Source organism: Symphalangus syndactylus, chromosome 8 (assembly GCF_028878055.3).
Source record: "Symphalangus syndactylus isolate Jambi chromosome 8, NHGRI_mSymSyn1-v2.1_pri, whole genome shotgun sequence".
NCBI classification, from domain to species: Eukaryota; Metazoa; Chordata; class Mammalia; order Primates; family Hylobatidae; genus Symphalangus; species Symphalangus syndactylus.
In genome coordinates this window covers 110,191,219-110,214,055 of record NC_072430.2, presented here as the reverse complement: position 1 = coordinate 110,214,055, position 22,837 = coordinate 110,191,219, and the positions used below count along the sequence as shown (strand labels likewise).

At 45.4% G+C, this 22,837-nt stretch overlaps 1 protein-coding gene across 11 annotated transcripts in view; it reads right to left on the bottom strand.

The window, feature by feature from the left end:
- The window catches only part of NRP2 (neuropilin 2), a 115,610-nt gene that overhangs the window by 72,550 nt on the left and 20,223 nt on the right, over positions 1–22,837 (bottom strand). For all 11 annotated transcript variants that reach the window (XM_063645019.1, XM_063645018.1, XM_055290340.2 and 8 more), the window contains 3 exons: positions 8,801–8,982; positions 2,465–2,695; positions 1,233–1,388 (listed from right to left, as the gene is read on the bottom strand). In XM_063645019.1, the coding sequence (XP_063501089.1) occupies positions 1,233–1,388; positions 2,465–2,695; positions 8,801–8,982 (569 nt within the window). The remainder of the gene's footprint in view (positions 1–1,232; positions 1,389–2,464; positions 2,696–8,800; positions 8,983–22,837) is intronic.

The window sequence follows — 22,837 nt, the reverse complement described above, 5'->3', positions numbered from 1 at the left end:
ACTGGCCATTCACGGGACCTGGTGCAATTTGCCATACTGTTTCTTTGTCACTCAATCTTCAGAAGCTCTTTGATGAAAAAACAAATGCAAAACCCAGCAACCTTCCTGCAGGCCAGGCTGCCGTGTCTGTAGTTATATATATGGTGAGTTGTCTGCAATCAGGGCAGGATTTCCATAGCTTGAAGCATTCTTAAAAGTACTTCTTTAGTCTTTAAAGTTATTTGGGGCTGGACATGGTGGCTCACACCTATAATCCCAGCCAAGGCAGGCAGATCACTTGAGGCCAGGAGTTCGAGACCAGTCTAGCCAACATGGCGAAACCCCACCTCTGCTAAAAATACAAAAATTAGCTGGGCATGGTGGCACATGCCTGTAATTCCAGCTACTTGGGAGGCTGAGACATGAGAATCGCTTAAACCCGGGAGGTGGAGGTTGCAGTGAGTTGAGATTGAGCCACTGCACTCCAGCCTGGGCAACAGAGAAAGACTCTGTCTCAAAAAAAAAAAAAAAAAAAAAAAAATTATCGTTTGAGTTTTTAAGTAGAAATGGCAGTATATTTGAAACACATGTCCAAGAGCAGCTGATTTGAAGATGTTGCTCAGTGCTGAGGGACCGCAAGTCCCACAGCAGCTGCAGTCAGAGTGATAGTTTTTAATTCCTTGCTTGGTGCCTGGCACATACTAGAAGCTCCACAAACTATCTTTGGTGGAAGGGTGAAGTCCAAGTCTAAGCAGTTGTACCAATCTAGTCAGGAAAACATTACCCAGGCCCAGAGATGGTTAATGTCAAAAAATACAGAGAAAGAGAGGTTTAAAATGGTTCAGTTTTTTGACAATGGCCCCTGAGATTTTGAGAGGGAAAAAAATGGCCACAGACTAAAAAAATGTTAGTGCAGGAGGGGCCCTGTATAGATCATCCTAACTAGCATCTCTTTCATTCATAGATGAGGAAACTGAGGTATGAGATGGTACCATGACTTTCCCCGAAAATAGCTAATTCTTGTTACACACATATATATATTTTTTAAAGAAATAAGCACCCAGATTGAAATGTGTTCTTTTCTCATCAACCTCTTCCTGGCAAGAGGATGTGGGCGCCTTTAAACTCAGCTGCCACCATAAATTCCGTAGAGTTCCCATCTCCTCTCTCATAGAGCTCAGCCCCTCTTCACCTGTACACCCTCACAGCCCAGATGGAAGGACAGGACAGAGGTTCCCAATCAGCCAACTCACTCTCTAGCGGCTCTTGGTGGACCAGGTAGTAACGCGCAGAGAAGCCATCCTTGGCCACCGCCATGTCCGTGTGAAAGGTCAGGGAGAGGATCCCCGTCGATGAACGAAGTTCAGAGGGTGTTTTGGTCCCACAGTACTTGCCAATCAGGGGGCCAACTGGACATTCAAGACAAAGAGAAGTCAGTGGAAATCAAAATGTCAAACTTGGTTTTCACTCCGTTTTCCCTTCCCCTCATTGCATTTTATTCAGTGGAGCACACTTTGTACATCTTGCCATAAAAACCAAAGATACATTTCAAGAACAATAGCTAATATTTTTCTTGCACATTAAAAAGCACATTCACTTTTTCATTAAAAAGGTACAGGCCACTTTCACTGGCTTCATTCTGTTCTCAGTGGCCTGGAAAATGAGCTGGAAAAGTATCATTACAGTGTCTGTTCTACAGAGGAAGAAACTGAAGTTTGGAGAGCACATGTGATTTCTTTATTCTTACTGCTAGGAAATAGCAGAGCTGGGCCTCCAACCTAGGTTTTCTGACTAAGTCTTGTGCTTTACCCAGGAAATGAAATTGCTCTTTTTGCTTAGTCATCAAGTCTCATTTATATTAGAAAAAACTTACAATGACTACAAAAGTGAAAGATTTGTTCCTCTCCAATGCTGATTAGACCCAAGATCTATGTTGGTCTTCACCTGCGAAGTACTGGTGGCTCTTAGCCTTGGGTGATGTACCTTTTCAATATTTATGACTATATTAATAATAATTTTAAAATTATAGTAATAATGATGATGATAGCAGCTAACTTAACACAGATAAGACACAGATAGGGTAAGGAATTTGTCTAAGGTTGCACAGCTGGTGAGTAGCAGAGCCAGGAGTTAAGCCTGGCCAGTCTGGCTCTGGAGTCCTTCTGTTTGGTCACAGGGGTTGGCCACCGAGCCACCTTCTATCCTGACAATTTGGAGTAGAAATGAACACTATAAGTTTTCTCATCCTTTCCAAGTGTCTGTTTAGTCTCCTGTCCTTTTCTAAAGAAATATTTCCAAGAAAGTAGACAGCCTTCCTGCAATTTCTCTCAAGCTATCCTTAGTGAAGGGGAAGAAGAGAAAGGCACCATGGGTCATATAAGAACTCATAGGAGCTTCGAAGTCTTTATTCTTCCTCTTTATCATCACTAAAGCAATTAACAGGCAAAGGCCAAGCTACTGAGGAATGCCTCATGACATCACTCACCATGTGGAATGCCATCCCAGATGTCCAGCCAGTCGTACTTGCAGTCCCCCTCTCCCACCTGCAAAGGGTCATGCTCCAGGTCAAAGATCAGGAACTGCAGGATGATCTCCATCTTGGGTTTGGCCAGGATGGTAAAGGTGCAGTCCAAGTTGTGTGGATACTTCTCAGGAAACCCAGGAGATTCGATGGTCCCGTTGGGGCTTGTGAAGTTTTTTGAGCAATCTTCAGAGCCTGTATGTAAAAGAGAACTGTAGCACTAAGAAGAAGATGCCTTTCTTCGTGGCCTCTGTCGCATGGGTTATTTAAATGTTTGGCCCCAAATCTCCCTACTCTTGAGGTTTTTGTTGCCACTGGAGTGGCCCTTGAAGCAACATACTCTTCACATGCACGTTTCAAGCCCTCATAAATTAGGGAGGCACAGCTGGCTTGCCCTACATGTTAGAGTGAGAGCAGCAATTGAGGAATTGGGGAGTGGGGTGGGGGTACAGAGAAGTGTGTGTGTGTGTGTGTGTGTGTGTGTGTGTGTGTGTGTGTGTATGAGAGACAGACAGACAGAGAGAGAGAGAGAGAAGGATTCTCTTGAAAAGAGGAACAGAGTCTTCTTTCTCAATTACTCAGCTGCTCACTCCAGAAATGTAAGTTATTTCAATCCTTAAGGAAGCCTTGCTGATTGCCAGCAGGGAAAACAATGTTACCCCTTATTTATTGCTGACCTCAACACTAGCCCCTATTGTACCACAGCCAACGAAGTGCCCCCTTCTCCCTCCAAGATCCAAGGTGCCTCAGGGGAGGGGCAAAGGGGAGCTTGGGTCTCATTCATGTCATGACTATATTAAAACGAGCTGCTCTGTAGTGGTCGGACAATTAACAATCGATGTTTTTAGCTGGTGGATCACAGCAGGCCGTTGGGGATGTTAAAGGCCGCTCCGGCAACAAGTTTGGAAAAATGCAGCAGTGCACTGACATTTGGAAGGCTTCTGGCTCCTTTGTGGTGTGGATGGCCTTGTTTCTCTCCTGAGCTCTTGTGTCTGCTTTCTTGGGACGCAAGAAGGCATCCCGATTAAATGCGGCACACATTCGCATCCTGGTGCAAGCTTGGATGGCAGCAGGAGCAGGAACAGCTCATAAGAGGATTACAGCCACCCTATCTCTTAATGCCTCTAGGTGGAGTCATATTAAAAGGGTCCTTGTGCTTTAACCAGCCACCATTTGCCAGGGCAGCACCACAGATGGGTCCCGGGAGCACTGCAACCCAGACCCATGGACCCACGGAGTACAAGCTCATGCACATTCACGCGACGAATGAAAATGCTGGACAATTAGAATTGATTTCACTCGTTATGTTCAGATTTTAAAAGAAGAAAAGGAAGCAGGATTTTTGAGGAGGATAATAGGCACTCTAAGCATAAAAAACACAACCAACCAGAAATACTCGATAAACTAGGTGTTTACTGGCAGGAAGTGTCCTCTGGGACTCACACCAAAATATAACTAGGTGATGCCAATACACTGATCTGAGCCTGCAGCGATGCCTTTATCCACAGCTCCTGTAGGAGGCCTCTCATTGAGTCTCTTTATTGATGACAGCTTTCTGGAAAGAGGCAAATGTCTGATTTGGAAAAAGTGCCATGCAAATAAGTCAGGATGGAGGAGTTGCAACTTTCTTCAGCACCAGACAGAAAATCCCAGTATCTCCTACCTATTCATCCATCACTTCCTACTTTCCGCCTTGTGCTGTGCTTTGGCAGGGTAGAGACTAGGAACACACGAAGGCAAGGGCTAACCTTTGCATGGGTTCTGTGGAGGCTCTAAGCAGCGAATCTCAGAGGCTCTGCACCCCATCATTCATATGCATGGCAGCAGCAGGGCAGGCCCAGAGTTTTCAATGGGCAGCTAGTCCTGGAGGGATGAGCTGGGGCCGCCTCCCCCAGCTTTGTTTATGATTGGGCTTCAGACTCCTGAGGGCCTCCTCAATGGCCCAGGATGAGGCAATTCAGCAAAGCCAAGCCAGCTGGCGGGTCTTCAGGGGGCCAAGAGGAATTTTGAAAAGGTTAGAGTTTATGGCTGCTGTGCAGCATTCTTCATGCGGGCCACTCAGCTGAGCCTCACACATGGTTGGGAGGAAATTAACTCCCTATTCACTTCTTGCTTGAGAGCTAGAAAGAGCATCCTGACATGCCCTCTTAGAGCTTGCTCTATTGTCATTCCCTTAGAAGGCAAGGGGAATGTCCACCCCCCGGGAGTGGGGAATTTTCTGGCGGCATCTTTCTTTGGTTCCTGTCATTGGTGGGGCACAAGTGCTTCCATGATGGACATCTAGTGAGTCTAAGAGAAGCTTGGAGAATGTGAAATTTGAAAGTATCCATAGTTCCCAGGGTTTTGAGCTCTTGCATTTGACTGAAAAGAAACTTCAAGCTTAGGTACTTAAGGCAAAAAAAAAAAAAAAGCATTTCTGATATATGGCTATAAATGGGTATATCCTTTGGCTTATTTTGAAGGCGGTGGAAAAACTTTTGTCCAGTTTTATCTATTTTTATGCAGAAAAATCAAACCTGTCTGTTAACATCATGCATTCATCTCTAATCGTACCATCTCACAGTTTGCAGCATCACCAAAGCAGCTGAATAGCAGATGCCAGGAAGAGATCTCAGAAAAGGAGGCAGAAGCTGGCTGGCTCTTGCAGACATCTGCCTTATCCAAGATCCTTTTCTGAGATGTGTTAGAAGGTTTAAAGGTTAAATGAAGAACTCAAGTCAACAAATACTCAAGCCCACTCAAGGCTAAGATTGTCCACAGAAGCTGGGGGATTTGGGTTGCAGCGAATGATTTCATAGGAAAGGACTCTGCTATGAAAAATGTCCACTCTGTTTTTCCACTGTGAATTTTACAATAACTCTGCAAGTAGAAGAATCTATAGGTATCAAGACATTTAAAACACGGTGGATTTACCCAAAGCTGAGTTTGCCTTCCCCGCAGAAGGTGAATTCACTTCCTGAATTCAGGAAGTGGAGGCAGTAGGCACTCCGAGTTTTCTCTACCTCTGTGAATGACCCCAGAAATGTCAGTTTCTGAAGTGTCACAGGCAAACAGGAAAGAAAACCTGATCTTGAACTTATGGTTAAAGGAGCTTCTGGAAAAAACCAAACACACACACACACACACACACACACACAAACACACATTTTCCACTGATTTTGTTTTCAATGTGACATTTTACGTTTAAAAATTCCTTTTTTTTTTCTCTTCTGCTCACGATATCTTGATTTGAGATCTTTTAAGTATGTAAGTTGTTCTGGCTTACCCTTTTAAATGTAGACAGTCTGGTAACATATAGAATCTTTTATACACCACTGCACTTAGGGCAGACATGAACCTTCCATGCCAGCCACATGCCCTGGTCTGCACTCACACTGTGGGTCGTACAGTAGAGCCTCACCAGGGTAATGTACCATCGAAGGCTTCTAGAGCCCTCTGTATGGCTATTTGCGTATCTGTGTTTACAGTTTCCCCTGCTTCTTCCTCTCTATGAATCCGACTAGCAAACATAGCTGTGTTTGTTTGGATTTCTTCAGCATGTCCACCCATTTCTTTCATGTTCTGTGGATGACGTAAACTTTGTATATTTTCTCTCCTGACTCCAACAATGGAAATGTGGGTATAGGACAAGGCACCTGCATGAATGCTCATTTTTCTAAACTTCTCTGTTTTGAAATTTGCTCCCTTGTACATTTCTGCACCTTATACAAGGTTGACTTTTTTTTTTTTTTTGAGATGGAATTTCGCTCTTGTCATCCAGGCTGGAGTGCAATGGCATGATCTCGGCTCACTGCCACCTCCACCTCCACCTCCTGGGTTCAAGTGATTCTCCTGCCTCAGCCTCCCAAGTAGCTGGGATTACAGGCATGTGCTACCACACCCAGCTAAGTTTTGTATTTTCAGTAGAGACAGGGTTTCACCATGTTGGCCAGGCTGGTGTCAAACTCCTAACCTCAGGTGATCTGCCTGCCACAACCTCGCAAAGTGCTGGGATTACAGGTGTGAGCCACCATGCCCGGCATATATAAGACTGACTTTCATGCAGACGGTTGCTCTTCCAGCAGCAGGCGGGTATGATGGCAGGTACAAGTGGCCCTGAGAAGTCTATGGGCTCTCATCTGCTTTCTCACATTGCCAGGAGTGTGGCTGTTGTTGGCAGGGCTTTCTCTTACAATCTCTTCACTAGGCAACCCCAATCCTTAAAGCAGGCCACCCCATTTCTCCAAGCTGAAGCCACCTAGCTCTGTTGGCTGGCACCATTGTTTCTAGGCAGTTCACAGACTTGTTGCTTCATTTGAAATCCTGCTTCGGCATGTCCTCAAGACAGCAATGTTGAATTATGATACCCTCTTACATGTTTTATCTTTTAATATCCTCCTTTCAAATTTGCATGATGGATAGAGTGAACATTGACTTTTCCTGTGGCTTTCTGGAGAATGTAGCACGATGCTTTGTGAAATACTAAGTTGGGTGGTGTGAGACCAAGGCTGAGTTTTCATGGCCCTGCTCACCCTTGTTCTGACTTTCCTTGGCCAGCTTCCTGGAAGATCTTGCTTGGAGCTGTTTTCCTTTCATGGCCAGCACAGTGCAGCCGAGTGGCAGCATTAGCACTAGGGAGCTTACTATCGAATAGATTCTCTGGAGCCCCTCGATTGCTAAGCCACTTGACTGCTCCGCCATTTTCATAACCACCACATGTCAATTGTACCTTTACTTTGCACTTATTAATTCTGCCTCATATCATAGTTTTCCTTTCAATTTACATACATACTCATCCAATAACATCACCTGCGAATCTGTTACGTGCAAACGGTTTGCACACCTGCCTCTCCAACCCAAAGAGAGCAAGCACCCTCTTTTATTTCTTTCTCTTTTATTCTCCCCACTGCTCAGCAGCAGAGGATGCTCCACTGGTGCTGGTGGCATTGATCTGAATTTTGCACAAGACTCAGGGGAATATGGATCAAGCTACTCAGAGGCCTCACAACAGCTTGAGCCACTGGACACACAGATTGTCAGCCCCTGTGACCTCATCATAGTCAGGAGCATGAAAACCCAAGGCAGACAGACCTTCTTGGGACCTGTGCCCTGCAGCAGCCTGGGCTGCCACTCTTGCATGACACAGTCCCCTTGCCCCACCCCTTCATTTGATTCCACGTTCTTGTTCTCAGGCAGACAAATCCGACAAATATTTAGACAGAGTGGATATAAAAAGTGCTTTCAGCAGCTACCACTTCCTTTCAAGAACTGTTTAGTGAAAAAGAAAATATATATGAATAGTTCCCCTCACACTGAACTCAGCAGGCGCCGGTCTTGGGCCTCTTGATGACAAGGCTGACAACCTCCCCTCGAACCAGACTCCATCCACTAGTTGTAAAACTTGGGCTCCTGGGGGGAGAGGGGAGACACACACGAAGATGGAAGGGGAGCCTCTGAGGAAGGGAGTGGGTGGCGGGTGGGGAGGATTGGAGGACATGCTTCCCTTAGCCTCGAGATAACAAGCTCCACACATCACAGAAGAGGACACACCACTGGGAGAGCTTGAGTGTAGCTGATGAAGCGGGGTCTTGTGAATAACAGTCTGCTGTATTTAGTTTTGGAAATGAGCACTGGCCCATATTCTCAGGCCCTAAAGTAATCTAAGGGGGACCTGATGGAAATCAAGCAGTCAACTTAAAGCAAGTGTGGTGCCCTCTGACTCTTTTTCTGCTATTTTTTGATTGCTTTTCAGGGAGTCAAGTTCATTGGCATTTAGAGAGTAGGGGTTCAAGGGACAGAGGTGGTAACATGGACTGCCAAGGGGAATTTCTAGGAACCTTATTTTAATTTAAAAGCTATGGTGTGACCCCATTTGGGAGGTCATGGCAAGATCTTTAGAGACTCCAGACAATGAAAAGATTATGTCCTTAGCCCCATGTAGTTCCAAATAAAGACAACATTAGACCATGAAGTAATCGTGAGAAAGTCATCAGAGTTTTGCTTTTTCCCATGAAGATTATTTTGATTTTAAAAAACATACAAAAATCCGATTCTTTCAAGAAGTGTTTTTCTGTTTGTCTAATACCACAAACAATGGCTGTTTTGACCCCCCCCTCCACTCTGCAGCCCACCACCTTAAGCAGGTGGATAACCTGAGCTGGCTCTTCTTCTCAGGATGTCTCTGGGTTCACCTTGAACCTCTCACCATGCTCAAGCTGGATGACACTGTCACCTTTACCCAGTGCCTCAGCCCACTGGGTGCTGTCCCTCCTTCTTCTCTAAGACGCCCATCTCCCGGCCCCTACGTGTGACCACACTGACCTGTCTTGAAGATCTCGTAGCGCAGAGAGAAGCCTGCCCCCTGCCGGGCGTAGTCGGAGGTGAACTTGATGTAGAGCACGGAGCCCGAGGAGATGATGGTGGGCGGGGCGATGTTCCCACAGTGTTTGCCCAGGAGGTCTGCGGATTCACTGTCCCCATCCCGAATCTCGATAAAGTCATACCTGGGTGGGGATGGCACAGACAAGAAAAGATCATTCGAAGGACATGAGAAGGACCGCTGTGTCGCTCCCACTCATGTCTCTCTATTCATTTGCAGACGTTCAGGTGTTTCAGATGGATAAGCGAAGGGCACTTATGTCTGCTTGTACAGACTGGCAAACAGAGATATTGCAGGTTGTTGTGCTTTGTGAAAGCCGCAGAGTGAATAAACACATGGCTGGAAGGCCTTATCTCTTGCCCACGTAAGAGCAGGAGCATCATTCTATCAAATATCACAAAACACGTTTTTTTCTTCCTTCAATAGCACCATTTTTATTTCCATTATGCTCTCTCAGAATCTTAGTCTCTCCTTCTTAGCTCTGTGACATTGCAAGCTGCTGAACCCCTTTGAGCATCAATTTCTTCATCTGTAAGATGAGGATAAAAATATCCACTCCGCAAGGCTGGGGAGAAGATAGAATGAAAAAAAATATATACGTAAGGGGCTAGGCACTGTGCCAGGCACACGGGGGATGTTTCAGAGACATTTGTTTATTTTCCCATCTCCCTCCAGCCCCGTTTCAATTTTCCCCTGGGCCATCCCTTCTTTAATTGTTAGTGACAAAGACTCCCCACCCGTGGGCCACCGCCCTCCCTAAGATGACTCTGCGAGGTTCCCATCAGCAGTGTCTAGTCAACATGTGTTCTTAAAAGGAATCAGCCTCATATTAGATAAGGCAATAAAAACCTTTCTCCAAAAGCAGGGGTGAGTCTCCAGGGGCCCACCATCTACGTGCACACAACTATTAGCCTCAGTGAGAGGCAGGGCAGGCTGCCCTCCTGAAGTGGAGGCCTGTGCTCATTTGAAGCACAGTCAAACCGGCCAGGGCTGGGAAGAAGGCACCTCAAAGACACCCTTGGCTCCGTTCATGGGAAGGTGCAAACATAATGCACCATTTTATCTTGACACACATTTTCCAGCCCCGTCATGTGCTCTGGCAGTCCTCACTGTGCTGCGTTTGTGCTGCTTTCTGGGCTCCCAGTTAATACTCCTGTCACAACTGCTTAGGTGGGAAACTTCCTCCCCACCAGCTCCCTTCCAACTGCTGGCCGCTGCTTTACTGAAAACCATCCATCTCCCTCTCTCTCCTTTTCTGTTTATTTATTTTGCATCAACCTGTTAAAGCAACACTTAAGAAATCTCTTCCTTGCGGGTAAAGAGAGGGCTGGGAATGCACCCTTCTCTGGCATGTGCCTGCCAATGGTTCCTGTCACATACAAGGATCTGGGGTTGCCGGCTGCCGGCAGGAGTGGCTGGTGTGAGCTGGGGAGGCCTGAGGCCTCACTTCAGCCCCCAGGAGCTATGTTACTTAGCCACTTTCAAATAATAGGCCTGTAAAGGAAGTCTAAGGAGTGGGCCAGGATTAATTCATTCTTAGACCCCACAGGGCTGGACTCCCACAGTCCAAAAAGAAGCGCTGAATCTCCTTAGAGTCTGGAGAAGTCAAAATGGCAGTTGCAACCCCCAGGGAGAAATGGAGAGATGGTCACAGATTGAGAAGACTGTGAGGTTGGGGAATCTGTTTAGGTCTGTGGTTTCAGTGTGGGAGATGGTGCTGACTTTGAAAACATGCTTCCTCATTTCCAAAACAAAAGTAAAAAGACGCTTCATTTGTTCTCAGGGGAAACTCCCAAACCTTCCAGAAAACCCCTCCTTGCTACTTTCACACTAAGGCAAGCACTGCTGGACAGACACATTCCTGTGAGCAATGGTGATGCCCTGGCAATGTGCACAAAGGTTGAGAGGCTCTGCCACCCATGTTCATTAATCAGACAACTCATCTGGACTAAGAAATGCATGGCCCAGAGCGCAAGAGTCCCAATCCCAGAAGCAGACGGAGCTGGGCTTGCACCCCAGCTTGGCCACTTTTTAGCTGGGTGACCTCAGGCAAGTTACTGAACCTTTCTGAGCCTGAGAAATGGGGAGAAAAAGAGTAAAGTAGGGATATTACAATTTTCTCCCAGGGTTGATGTGAGACTTAAATGACAAAATCTAATCTATATAAAGTGTTAGTCCATAGTCTGGCACCCAGTGTGTGCTAAGTAAATGTGAACTGTGATTTGTTGTATTCTCACACCCATTTCAGAGGCGAGGAGGCTGAGCCACAGAGCAGAAGCGACCCTGTTTTAAGAGATGGAACAAATGAGCAGAGGTGTAGTATCAGCGGGAATGGAAATCTGTTCAAACATTCTGGAAGGCATTTTGGTGAAATGTGACAAAAGTTAATATGTACATAGCCTTTAATCCAGCAATCCTACTGCTAGGAATTTTTCCTAAGAAAATAATCAGACAATTGTGCAAAGACGCATATGCATCTTTGTGCATATATTTTGAAAAAATATAAAAAGTGGGAGGATATTTTGCTTATAAATGGTTTCAAAGCCCAACTGTCGAGGGAGAGTGAATGCATTTGGGATATTTATAAAATGGAATACTCTCCTGCTACAATCAACAGTCTGCAGGTCTAGAATTTTTTGTTTTTATGGAAAAACGTTCATGCTATACTGTTAACTTTTTAAAAAGGAGATTTTTAAAAAGTATATTTTAAAAGGTGCACACACATTTCCTTACACAAACACACAGAGGAAGTCTGAAAGACTACTAAAATATGAACAATGGCGACAGACATGGGTGGTGGGATAATTGGTAATTTTTACTCTCTTTTTTTATAAAAGAATCCAGCTGTCATGATTTAGCAGATGTAGAAGTAAGTTCATCATCATCACCATCATCATCCATGTCACAGAACTGGAGTGAGGAATAAATGAGACACAGTAGGCCGGGACATCTAGAACAGTGCCAGGGACATGACCCACATTCAATAAATAATTTTTTAAACTTTTTTTAAAAGGATCACCAGATAGTTCCAGTCTTTGTGTTGCCAGTTTCTCTAGGAAGGACAAAGAGAGGCCCTGACATCCCACTGGCTTGTTCATCAGAAGTGAGAGGGTTTTATCTGGTTGCCTAATCACCCATGGAGTCATTTAGGGGATTAACAGAATCAGCAATGAAGCAGGGCTGCCCAACAAATGCCACTGTTACAAGCTTGCCTCAATTTACTCAACGGATATAGACCACCCCAAATCCCTTCTTGTAATGCTGCCTGCGACAAATGCATCCTTATGTATCTAACACACATATAGAGAAGGGATGCATTTTTGATCCCTTCAAAATGCATTTTGATGCATTTTGCTTCACATAATTCAATCATACTACAAATTTTTTCTCTGAGCTCGTTAGTTAAAGGACCCCTCCGGTGAATCCTTTTGTGAAGCAAATAATCAACAAACCTTACTTGAACTTCTTAGAAAAACTAGATTTTTTTTATAAGGTTTGCTTGAGGGGAAGTGACACAGTTACAATTCAGCAGCTGAAATTCCCCCAACTTCCAGTGTTCTGGTTCTGCCCTCTGGACAAGCCCCACTCAACCACATGGTCTTCTGGCTGGGCCTTTTATATAAAGGGCACACTCCAAATGACATGCTGACTTCATACAGAATGTCTCATTTACCTCCTGTGTGACTGACTCATTTGGGGAAATTTCTTATTATGAGGGATTTGCTACAGCTGGAGTAAATCTCCTTAGAAATTTCAGTGTTGTCAGGTTCATTTGTGAAGAGTTAGGCAGAGGCTTAGGAAGTTTCTGGCTTTGGAATAAATACGGCTTTGCATCTAGTGTCTAATATCCAGTGTTTGGTAAAGGAATCTGGGGTACAGACTCAGAGCTCACCCCAGTGATAGTCAAGTAGGATAACCTGAAAAGCTGCTCGTCTTAGAACGTATCACTCGTTTTCCAGAAGGCAACATCAACCAGCTAACAGACATATTAACTAGAGTGTTTGCATTTCATTATTCATAATCTCTCCTAAATGAAAAATTCCTTTCAAAGCTTTAACACTACCTTGTATTGTTTTATTTATTTTTTTCCTGAGCTGAAGTAGCCATCTCTACTCCCAGTTCTTTATTTTCTCTCTAAAATGGTTCCCTGAGTGCCTTTTTATTTGTCTCCTCACAAATTCTGACGTCTGCCTGGTGAGCATTTGTCTAGAGAATGCTTTCTCTACTTTCTTTCTCAACTTCAAAGTCTTACATTTCTCTCCCCAAACCTACATTTAGGCCATGGGAAATTTTGACAGTGAAGTTAATTTTAAGAGTCCATGGGAGAGATACGAAAAAGCAACAATCTCATCTCTTCCTCTCATCACTAGGCAAACATGAAAAAGGGCTTTCTAGTTTCCATAACTGTCTCCACGCTTGACACTTCCCAGCAGGGCACCAAAGGCTGGGTTAGTCAACGGAGCCTGTGCTGGAAGATTCACCAAGCTTAGGTCCTTCTCTCAGGGCACCGAAATGTCTGGCCCTTGTCAGAATCCAGCTTTAGGGATGCCACACAGAACCACTTGGAAGGGGATTTCTGTATTGAAGATAAGAGTACTTAGGTCTTCCGAGGAAGAATACTCTGCCCCTTCTTTTGGGTGTACGTATCAGAACATCTCTGCCCAAGTCCTGACATCATCACCTTTGCCAACCAAGCAAGGCCTCCTTTCACACCGCTCATCATAAGATCATAAGATGTTGCAGACATTTTGTATATGGTGAGCTCTTTCCAACCCCAGGACCTTTGCAAGCGCTCTTTCCTCTGCCTGCAATACTCCTCATTGTTGTTTTCCAGGGCTGGTTGTTGCTCATCCTTCAGGCTTAAGTACAAATGTTACCTCCTCAGAGAAGCCTGCTGTCACCACCCTATTTCAGATGGCATGCCCTTATTCTCTATCTCACCATCGTCTTACTTCTTTCATAGCTATGATCACAATCTGGAAAGGTCTGGTCAATATACCTATTTGTTTATGATCTGCTCCTGCACTAGACAATAAGCACCATGAAGGCAAGGACCTTGCCTCTTCACTGCTGAATTTACGACACTTGCTTGGTGCCTGGCATGTAGGAGGTCTCATTCACTTTTTGTTGAGTAAATAAATGTAAACGAATAAGGGACTTGAGGCTGGTGTTCCATGTTAAGAAGAACGCGTGCTACGATGATGCTTTCTGTGGAGTTTGATCCATTTTATACTCTCTGTCTTTGTGCCCCAACACATTTACTGAGCTATTCTGGTTGTATCTGAAAACCAAAATGTTGCCTGGTGACTCAAAAACATGAAATATAACATTTTGAGTGGAAGAAACATCTCAAATCATGCTGACAGCATTTTCACTATTAGCGGCAAACAAATCAACTATAATTAAAATGCTGTCAAAGTGATTTGAGATTTTTCTCACACTTTCAAACTTCCATATTTCATGAGTAGATTATCCAGGCCAGAGAATTTATCACCTCCTGGAGTGCCTTTCTTCCAGGAGGCTCAAAGACACCTACAAACATTGTCTTATTAATCCTTACATTAAAACCTGTGAGGAAATTGGGAGGAAAAAAACAGCACTGTCACACACAACTTCCCAACAAAGAAGCTGCACGATGCCTAAAAAGGCTGCAAGGCAGATCTGCACAGTGCTGAGGTCTCTGCTCGGTTCCGGCCTGAAGCCAGGCCACCTGCTCCTTAGGCTCAGTACAGTCACCTGGGCTTTATGGAGAAGTCAGCTCACTGTCAGGTCAGACTTTTTAAAGTAAATTTCATTTCCTTGAATTTCTGCCTTGTATCTGTACCACCCATTTACTAAAAAGCTGGTATATCTGCAAACTGTTCACACTTTATTGAGCATTTACTATGGGCCAGGCCGTTGATTCAGATATTATTTCATTTAATCCTCATTTCATCCAAACCAGGCCCTGTTACAATTACTATCCATTTGCAGATGCAGACATTGAGGCCCAGAGAAGTTAAGTGACCTGCCCAAGTTTACATGAGGAGGAAAGGTCAGAGACAGGCTTTGAACCCAAGTAGTCAAACTCCAGGGCACAGAGACCTCCCCTTCCTCCCTTTGTCTCCTTGTGGGAGGAAGATCTGAGGGCAATGAAAATACCAGATTGCCATAGCACAATAGCATTAGCAGGTACCAGGTGTAAAGAATCCTTATGGCCTCAGTTAGGTTTCCACAAAATGGGCATAAGGTATGTAAAAGACTTAACAGAATCTTGCTCTTTTGAGTTGTTCCGTTTAAACAAGGCTGAAGGACTTACCAAAATTAATAGACAAATCACCAACACGAAAAGTGAGCGGATTTGGAATCCATGATTTCAAGACTCACCCAGCAGAAATCTAGCTTGCAAGAGTTCAGATGGGATAACATATTAATTTTTGTAAGTGGAGTATTTTTATAAGCACATATATATCCATATGTGAACATATGGCCCATGGAGTGAGAAAGCAGCATCCCGTATATTTATAAGCTCTTAAGCTATCATCTAGAGCACATATTCTTAAATGCGGGGATTTCTACTAGGGCCTACACACAAGTGTAAGTGGGTTGGGGAAGCTCTATCTTTGTTTGCTGAAATTTTGTGTTTGTGAGTAGGCACATTTTTCTAGGGAAAAGGTCTGTGACAAAAGAAACGTTACATTACTGTTAACTGAAACATACCTAAGAGGGTGTTGTGTAACCTGGGAAGTGTAGCATGTGGGCTTTGCGGACAGACCCAGCTACTTTCTGGCACTTGCTCATGGTGTGTTTACAGACAAGGTATTTAACCTCTCCGAGTTTCAGTTTCATTATCTACAAAATGGGCATAATAACGGTCTCCACCTTTGGGGGTGGTGGCAGGATTGCGAAGGTACATGCAGGCCCAGCACAGTGCCAGATGCCTTAGGAAGCGCCCGAGAGCCCCTGGCTATTTTTATTATTACCAGCGTAAAACAAAACAGGATGGTGGATGTGGAGAAGAGAAGAGTTACACACACATGACACCTTGGGAGCCATACAGGAGAAGATGAAACGAAAAGCACAGTTAGAGGCAGTCTCAATACCCCCCTTCTTGGGGCTGGGTTTCTAAAAAATCATCCCCCTGCACAAATCCATCAAGTGTTTCAGACACTTGAGTTTTCGAGATTTTATTTCAAACTTGTGTTTCTGAGCCCAGGCTATGTTCAAAACCACCCGTCCTCCATCTGCTGTCTTAGATAGCAAGGTGCTCAAGCTCCCAAGAGGCTGGTGAGTTAATGCCCATCAATGGGTCAGCACAGGCCGGGCACGGTGGCTCACGCTTGTAATCCCAGCACTTTGGGAGGCCGAGGAGGGCGGATCACGAGGTCAGGAGATCGAGACCACGGTGAAACTCCGTCTCTACTAAAAATACAAAAAATTAGCCGGGCGTGGTGGTGGGCGCCTGTAGTCCCAGCTACTCGGAGAGGCTGAGGCAGGAGAATGGCGTGAACCCGGGAGGCGGAGCTTGCAGTGAGCCGAGACTCCGTCTCAAAAAAAAAAAAAAATGGGTCAGCACAGTGTATGGCACACAGTACGTGCTCCATGAATAGCCATTTGTTGTTACTGCTGCTGTTATTCTTGTTTGCTATTTAACGCCAAAGGCTCCAACAGTTCCCAAACTCTGTGTTTCTTTGTGTATCTGCATCGGTACCAAGTGCCTTTTTAATAGTGGCTGTTTGCAGTTGCATTTTCTTCCTTCATTTCTTCCCACCACAAATCGCTGATATTTTGAGCTGCTTATCCACAATCCCCTCACAACCAGGGTCACCACGGCTCTTCAGAAAGGAGGAAGTCTGACCACCCACCAAAGGAAGTACATGGAGAGAATAACCCAAAACAAACTGAAGGAATTATTCCACAAAACCTTGAAGGCAAGAAAATGGAAACGACAAATAACATCTATTTATAATTGCTGGCTCTTTTTCCGCAAAGGCCTTGCGATGATGGTGAGGGCCCCGCCAATCTCATTGTTCCTCATGGAGCAGGCTGCCAAGAATGCCTCCCGACATGAGGAAGGAGGCCACTCCAGACAGCGCGTCTGATAAGTCTCTCTGAAGGTGAACTTTCAGAGAATTAAGGGCACACAACAAAGCCTCCCCCACTTCTGTACTGGTCCTTTGGGTGAATACCATTTCCCTCGCTGACCCGGCTGGCCAGCAAGGCACATTCCTGAGGCTGTGTGGTCACGGGTCTGCTCTGCTTCTGGACCAGCACACACACTGGAGGCCACTTGGATGAAACATGTTTGCTTATGTAAGGAATGGTTTTCTAGGCAACTGGTGCCAATGTGAAGTTTAAGGCTTTGGGGCAGGCTGCTTTCAGCATGAGTGTTGGGTCTTTCGTTGGTCTGCTCTGTGTCTATAAAATCCTCACCCTCTGCAGTCAACTTAAAGGGCCCCTTGCTAGCATTCTGGAATGATACCAGAGTGCAAAGGAAGAGTAGTCCACAATTTCTTTCCATTTCTGTTTTTCTCAGCAGCAGCAGCAGCAGCAGCAGCACTAGCAGGTGTAAAGGTGAATCCCAGCAGAGCCAGGACTCACTAAATTTTCCTGTGCTGGCCTGGGTCAATCACACTTGCATGCCTCAGTTTGCCTCATTTGACAAAAGGGAACAGGAATCATGCCTTTGTGCCTGGTGGGGCTGCCTGCATGGGTGACCACTGAAGGGCAATCAGAGCACAGCATCTGGGGCCCCTGGTGTGCTGGCAGTGCCCCTTTACTTGGCAGGGTGAACAGTTCCCTCCGGAATAGGTGTTCACACTAATTCTGGCTCCCAGGGATCCAGTTGTGAGGGCAAATCATAACTTCCCCATCTGTCCAAAAAACGGGAGCCTGCTGGGAACGGAAGTGTACTGGGCACCGGGGAATCCACCACAGCAACAGAAAAGTCCTTTTTGTTTTTCCAGGGATTTAGGCTCCATATCATTTTTCTATTCCCCTTTGCTGGCATGCAGCCTCCCTAACAAAACTTGGAAGATGCAAAACTCATCTGAAAAACATGCCATGCAGAAATCCAAGTAGGGGACAGTTTGAGAGTAGGTGGCAGGTGTGATGGGCCCCCCTTTTTGGAGTTCATTTACTTGGAGCTTCAGATTACAGAGCTTGGAGCTTCTCCTGGCTCCAGGGGCAAACTTGTCACTACTGTGCAAAAAACACCATGGTGTGGAAATGATGGGCCTGCACTAATGTCCAAGCAGGAAGGGGCTGCTGCCACGCCAGGGTGGAGACTCTGAATCTAGCACTCAGGGGCCAGTCAGCTGGAACTGCTTCCGCTTGTGACTATGCTCTCGACAGCTGCATTCTGAAGAATCATGCTGCACAGGCAGCCCGGGCCACCTGAGGCATGTTAAAGCACTCACCTTCTCTCCCCATCCCCAAAATGCCCTTTCCATTCTGAGAGAACAGGTCGGGGTTTGTTGGGGGTGGAGGAAGCAAGCATTTAGGAATATTGGGTGCTCCTGGCTAGAGCCTCATAAGACCATGAAGAAAGATGTTTAGAAAGGACATGAGCTTCTACAAGAAAGGGAACCAGATTACAGGAAGTCTCTGAGCAGGATGGGAGCTGTGTGAGTCAGACCTTGAAGGATCTCTATTCATCTCACAGCCATAAGCAGGCTGTTTGTTTTGCGCACAGGGCTTCTGGCTGGTTGGCCACAATATTGTAGCGACCAGTGGGGGCCCTGGCAGCGTGGGAGGAGGCATCAGTGCCAGGGACGAGCTTCAAGGGCCACATGTGTATAAAGGCCCAGGCAGGGAAGAGTACAGCAGAAAAGGCCCCCAGAAGATAACTCAGTACCCCAACATTTAACCCAGCAGCCTGCCCTGAGGCTTGGACTAAATCTTGTATCTGCTTGGACCTCAGTTTCCCAGCAGATGACCCCCCAAAATAATACTTTCTTACCCTCCTACCACTCTCAAAAGATGACACATAGATAAATCGCTTTGAACTTTTAGATGAAAGGTGCTGTATAAACCTGAGGTCTCATCAACTGTAATTGTTACAGTAATTATTTTAATGATGATAATGGGGGGGGTCGGGTGGGGACGAAACCTCCTACTTTGAGACAAAGAAAATCTCTTGCATTAAAAACCTGCATCACGAATCCTTCTGCTCCGAGCTCTCAACCATCTCTTTCAAACTGCCAATTCCTGGGCTGAAATATTATTTACTCCTTTCCTTTCCAATAAAACAATTATTTGTTCCACCATTTCCCCCCTCGCTCACTCTCCGGTGTGTCTGGCTTCGTCCTGACAGCTGGGCCATGGACTGTTTACATGTCTCGCTCACCCTCCAAGACTCTGGTTCAGCTCCATTGACACTAAAGGCAGGCGAATTCTCTCTGTGTGAGGAATCAATTACTTCCGCTGACAATCTATTACTGGCCCTCACATGTTTGGACTCCAGATAGAGAGTGAAGGTGGTGGTGAGGATGGCAGGGAATTTGAAGAGGATGGTGAGCGGGGCTGCGGGGGGATTGGGGGAGTAGGAGGTAGACGACAGGGAGGCAGAGAGAGACGATGGACTGAGAGGCCTCTGGCTTGTATTTAAAGACATAGAAAGAGATCTCTCTCCTTGACTGCCCCGCTGGCATCCGGAGGTGACTGCATGCCAGGAAGAGGCAAAGAAAAGGAATAAAAAGAGAAAAGGAAAAGAAAAGGCTTGTCAAGGATATCTAAAGAAATCAGAGAGGCCCCAAATACCTAAGCACTGGGACAGCAGATGACAGCTCCAAGCAGATTGACACAGGTATACAAAGGCAGCTGTGGGCTGCCTGGCTTCAAACCCAGCCCCACGATTACTATCTGTGTGATCTCTCAGGGCCTCAGTATCTCCATCTGTTAAATGGGATAACAGTAGTACCAATACCAGCTGTGGAGGTTAAACGTAGAAAGCTCTTAGGGTAGGACCTGATGTCTGGCCAGAGTTCAATAAATGTTTGCTATTGTTGTCTAATTCTGAGAGTTCCTCCACGTGACCCACAAACATACAGTTGAGTCCCCAGTGGAAAAAAGTAGAAAAATATTAGAGACTGCCAAGATGCTTGCTACAAAGCTCGAAAAAAGGCATAAAAACGTCATGCTTTTCTGCTGCCCTCCCAAACCTAAGCCCAACTCACATTTCTTTCTCCTTTTCCTTTTCCTTCTTCTTTTTAGAAAATTTTATTTTGACCCAGCTAACATTTTTCAGGGATTCTCCTTCTAGGAAAAAAAAATTTTGATTATGTAAATTAAATACAACCATCTACTCTGCAATCAACTGAGATGAGTTGTGAGGCACGATGTCCCATAATGAAGGACGATTACAGAAGCTCTTTTCTGGAAGGAAAGACAAGGGCAGCTGATACCTTTTTCTTTTTTCTGGAATTATTTATCCAGGCAGAAGTAGAAGAATGGAATTAAATTATCTTTTGAGTTTCTCTTAATCCAAAGGCTTAAATCCCTTGCCACTAAAAAGGACAAAACAAAAAGAATATAAATTTTTTTCTATAGGACTCATGACTCCAGGAAAATACACAAATCCCTTTTTAGAAAAATCTGATGTTTTCACTTGGTATATTTCCATCTCTTCTTTATCCCCTCCACACCTGGAGCTCCCACTGAATTTCTTAAGACAGACTCTCAGCCGGTGTAATTAGATGGGAGAATTACATGGAGTTACATGGGGTGAGATGCTGGCCCTCTGGGATCTCTGGGTTTGGAGAAGGTGCCAGGCTGGAGAGGCAGAACAAGTGGGATTGTGCATGATCAAATCTCAAGTGATTTTCTCAGTCAGAAGATAAAGCATATTGTTAAGAAGGGCATCCACAGCGAAGCTTGCATTGAGACAGTTACAATTGCAACACTCATTTTTAAAAACAAACTGCCCAAAGTAATTCCAGCTGCTTTTTAACCTTGGTAAGAGGAGGAGAACAGTCTGTGAGTTGTTTTTCCCCTTGATCCATGGGCGAGGTGGAGTTGCTGGGTGGACCCTTTGGTCAAGGTTGGTAAATGTGGGGCCAGCAGCCAGCTGCTCCCATTTGTCCACCGCGTACCTGGAGGTGGATCTGTTTCTGTCATTAGGAGGATTGTTGCAATACAGAAAAGAATTACTGCTCACTGGTTCCTTAGGGGAATCAGAATATTTCTGTGGTTGGGCAGGCAGTAAATAATAACGTCAGTAATAATGTTGTGAGTGATCAAGCCAACAGCCTCTCCTCAACAAGCACAAGGCACCCTCTTGAACCACACAGAATTCTCGCTATGCTTTGTTGGCTTTTCAGACTTCAACGGACACCAGCTGAAGCCACAGCTCCAACTGGGCAATCTGGCCTCCCGCCCTCTATTCATAGGAAAGAGACTTGGATTCAGAAAGTCTTCTGTAGCAGGAAATTGACAAGAGGAGCTTAATCTGAAGTGTTACCTGGACTTTCCCAGGCCAAACCCCACTTTCAGGCCTTCCACTGGGGGGTCGCTGGACATAGGGTATGAGGCTGCAGAGACCCTATGATGGACAGGGAAGGTTGGGACAGCAGAGAGTCCCCATCATCTCAGTCTTTCCTGCTTCCTGACCACCCTGTCTCCTAAGGAGATGGTGGAAGTTGTCTGGCCAGGAAATACAATTAAATAGTATTGCTCAGGCACCTCTTCACTGGGAAAAGGGTTTGTGTCAGCAAGTCACAAGGACCGCCCCTTTTACTCTACCCTTACAATGCTCACTGGTTAAGAAATTGGGTTCAGGCATGTTCAATTATTTTGGTTCCTGAAGGCATCAAACCCTCCCTCCTTCTTGTCTTTGGGCATGCTGCTGTCTGCCTATGACACCAGCCAAACACACTCCCTGCTGCCTGGCCAACTTCTTTAGAATTCGTATAGGCATCACCTTCTCCAGGGAGCCTTCCTTGATCTTCCCAGCTTAGGTTGGACCTGGATGCTGTGGGCCCACATAACAGGTCCATATCATATCCTCTGCCAAATGCGTGATGTCGGGGAGGCAGACAGCACAAGAGTAAAGCAGAGATTGAAAACTAGGGTATCTGGCTTCAAAACCCTTCTCTGCCACTTATGGGAGTGGAAACTTGGGCCAGTTGCTTAACTTCTTTGAGTCCAAGTTTCTTCATCTGTAAAATGGAAAAAGTAACAGTGACTTTAGGGAAAAGAATATGATTTATTCATCACTGTATTCCCAATACTACCAACGTGCTTAGCACATAGTAGGTGTTTAATAGTTATTTCCTGATGGATGAATGAATGGTCTATTACCATTTTGTTGGTGAGAGACTCATGTCCCAAATCAGTTAGTGACATTCTTGGCCTGTGTCCTACTCCCTAAGATTATGTCATATTCCTAGATGGACAAATAGGGAAAACAGATCTGTCTGCCTTCCAACACAGATTCAGTTCATGCTGACCTATTGCTTGGCATTTCCAATGTAAAAAATATCACTAAATCACCTGCACACACCTGCCTAGCACCCTCCTAGACTAGGCGCCATGGGAGTTTAGATATGAAGTACATGCTTTGTGCCCTTGTAGAATTTACTTGCTGAGAACTCAAGATGACCACATATGAACAAAAAGCAAGGGACTCAGGCAACATCAAGTGCTCTGGGAGTTCAGAGGAGGGGGTGATAAGAGAGAACTGCAGGAAGCAAGGAAACTCAGGGGAGGAAGATGGGAGCTTGCAGCTGGACACCGTGGAGGGAGGGGAAGGAGGGCTGGAGCCCTGGGAATTCAGGGGGCTCACGCAGATGTAAGACTACGCTTGGTTGTTTGCAGGGAATCGACGGTGTTTACTGAGCACAGGGAAACACTGCTGGCTGAGTGGGGAGGGCCAGATGACTGAGGTCTGGTCTGATCTCTCTGTTTATTATGATCAGGTTATCAACTGGGAAACTGCTACCTTTCTAAGACATCATCTCTTACTTTGGGAGAAACAGACACATCTTCTAAGATATAGAGGG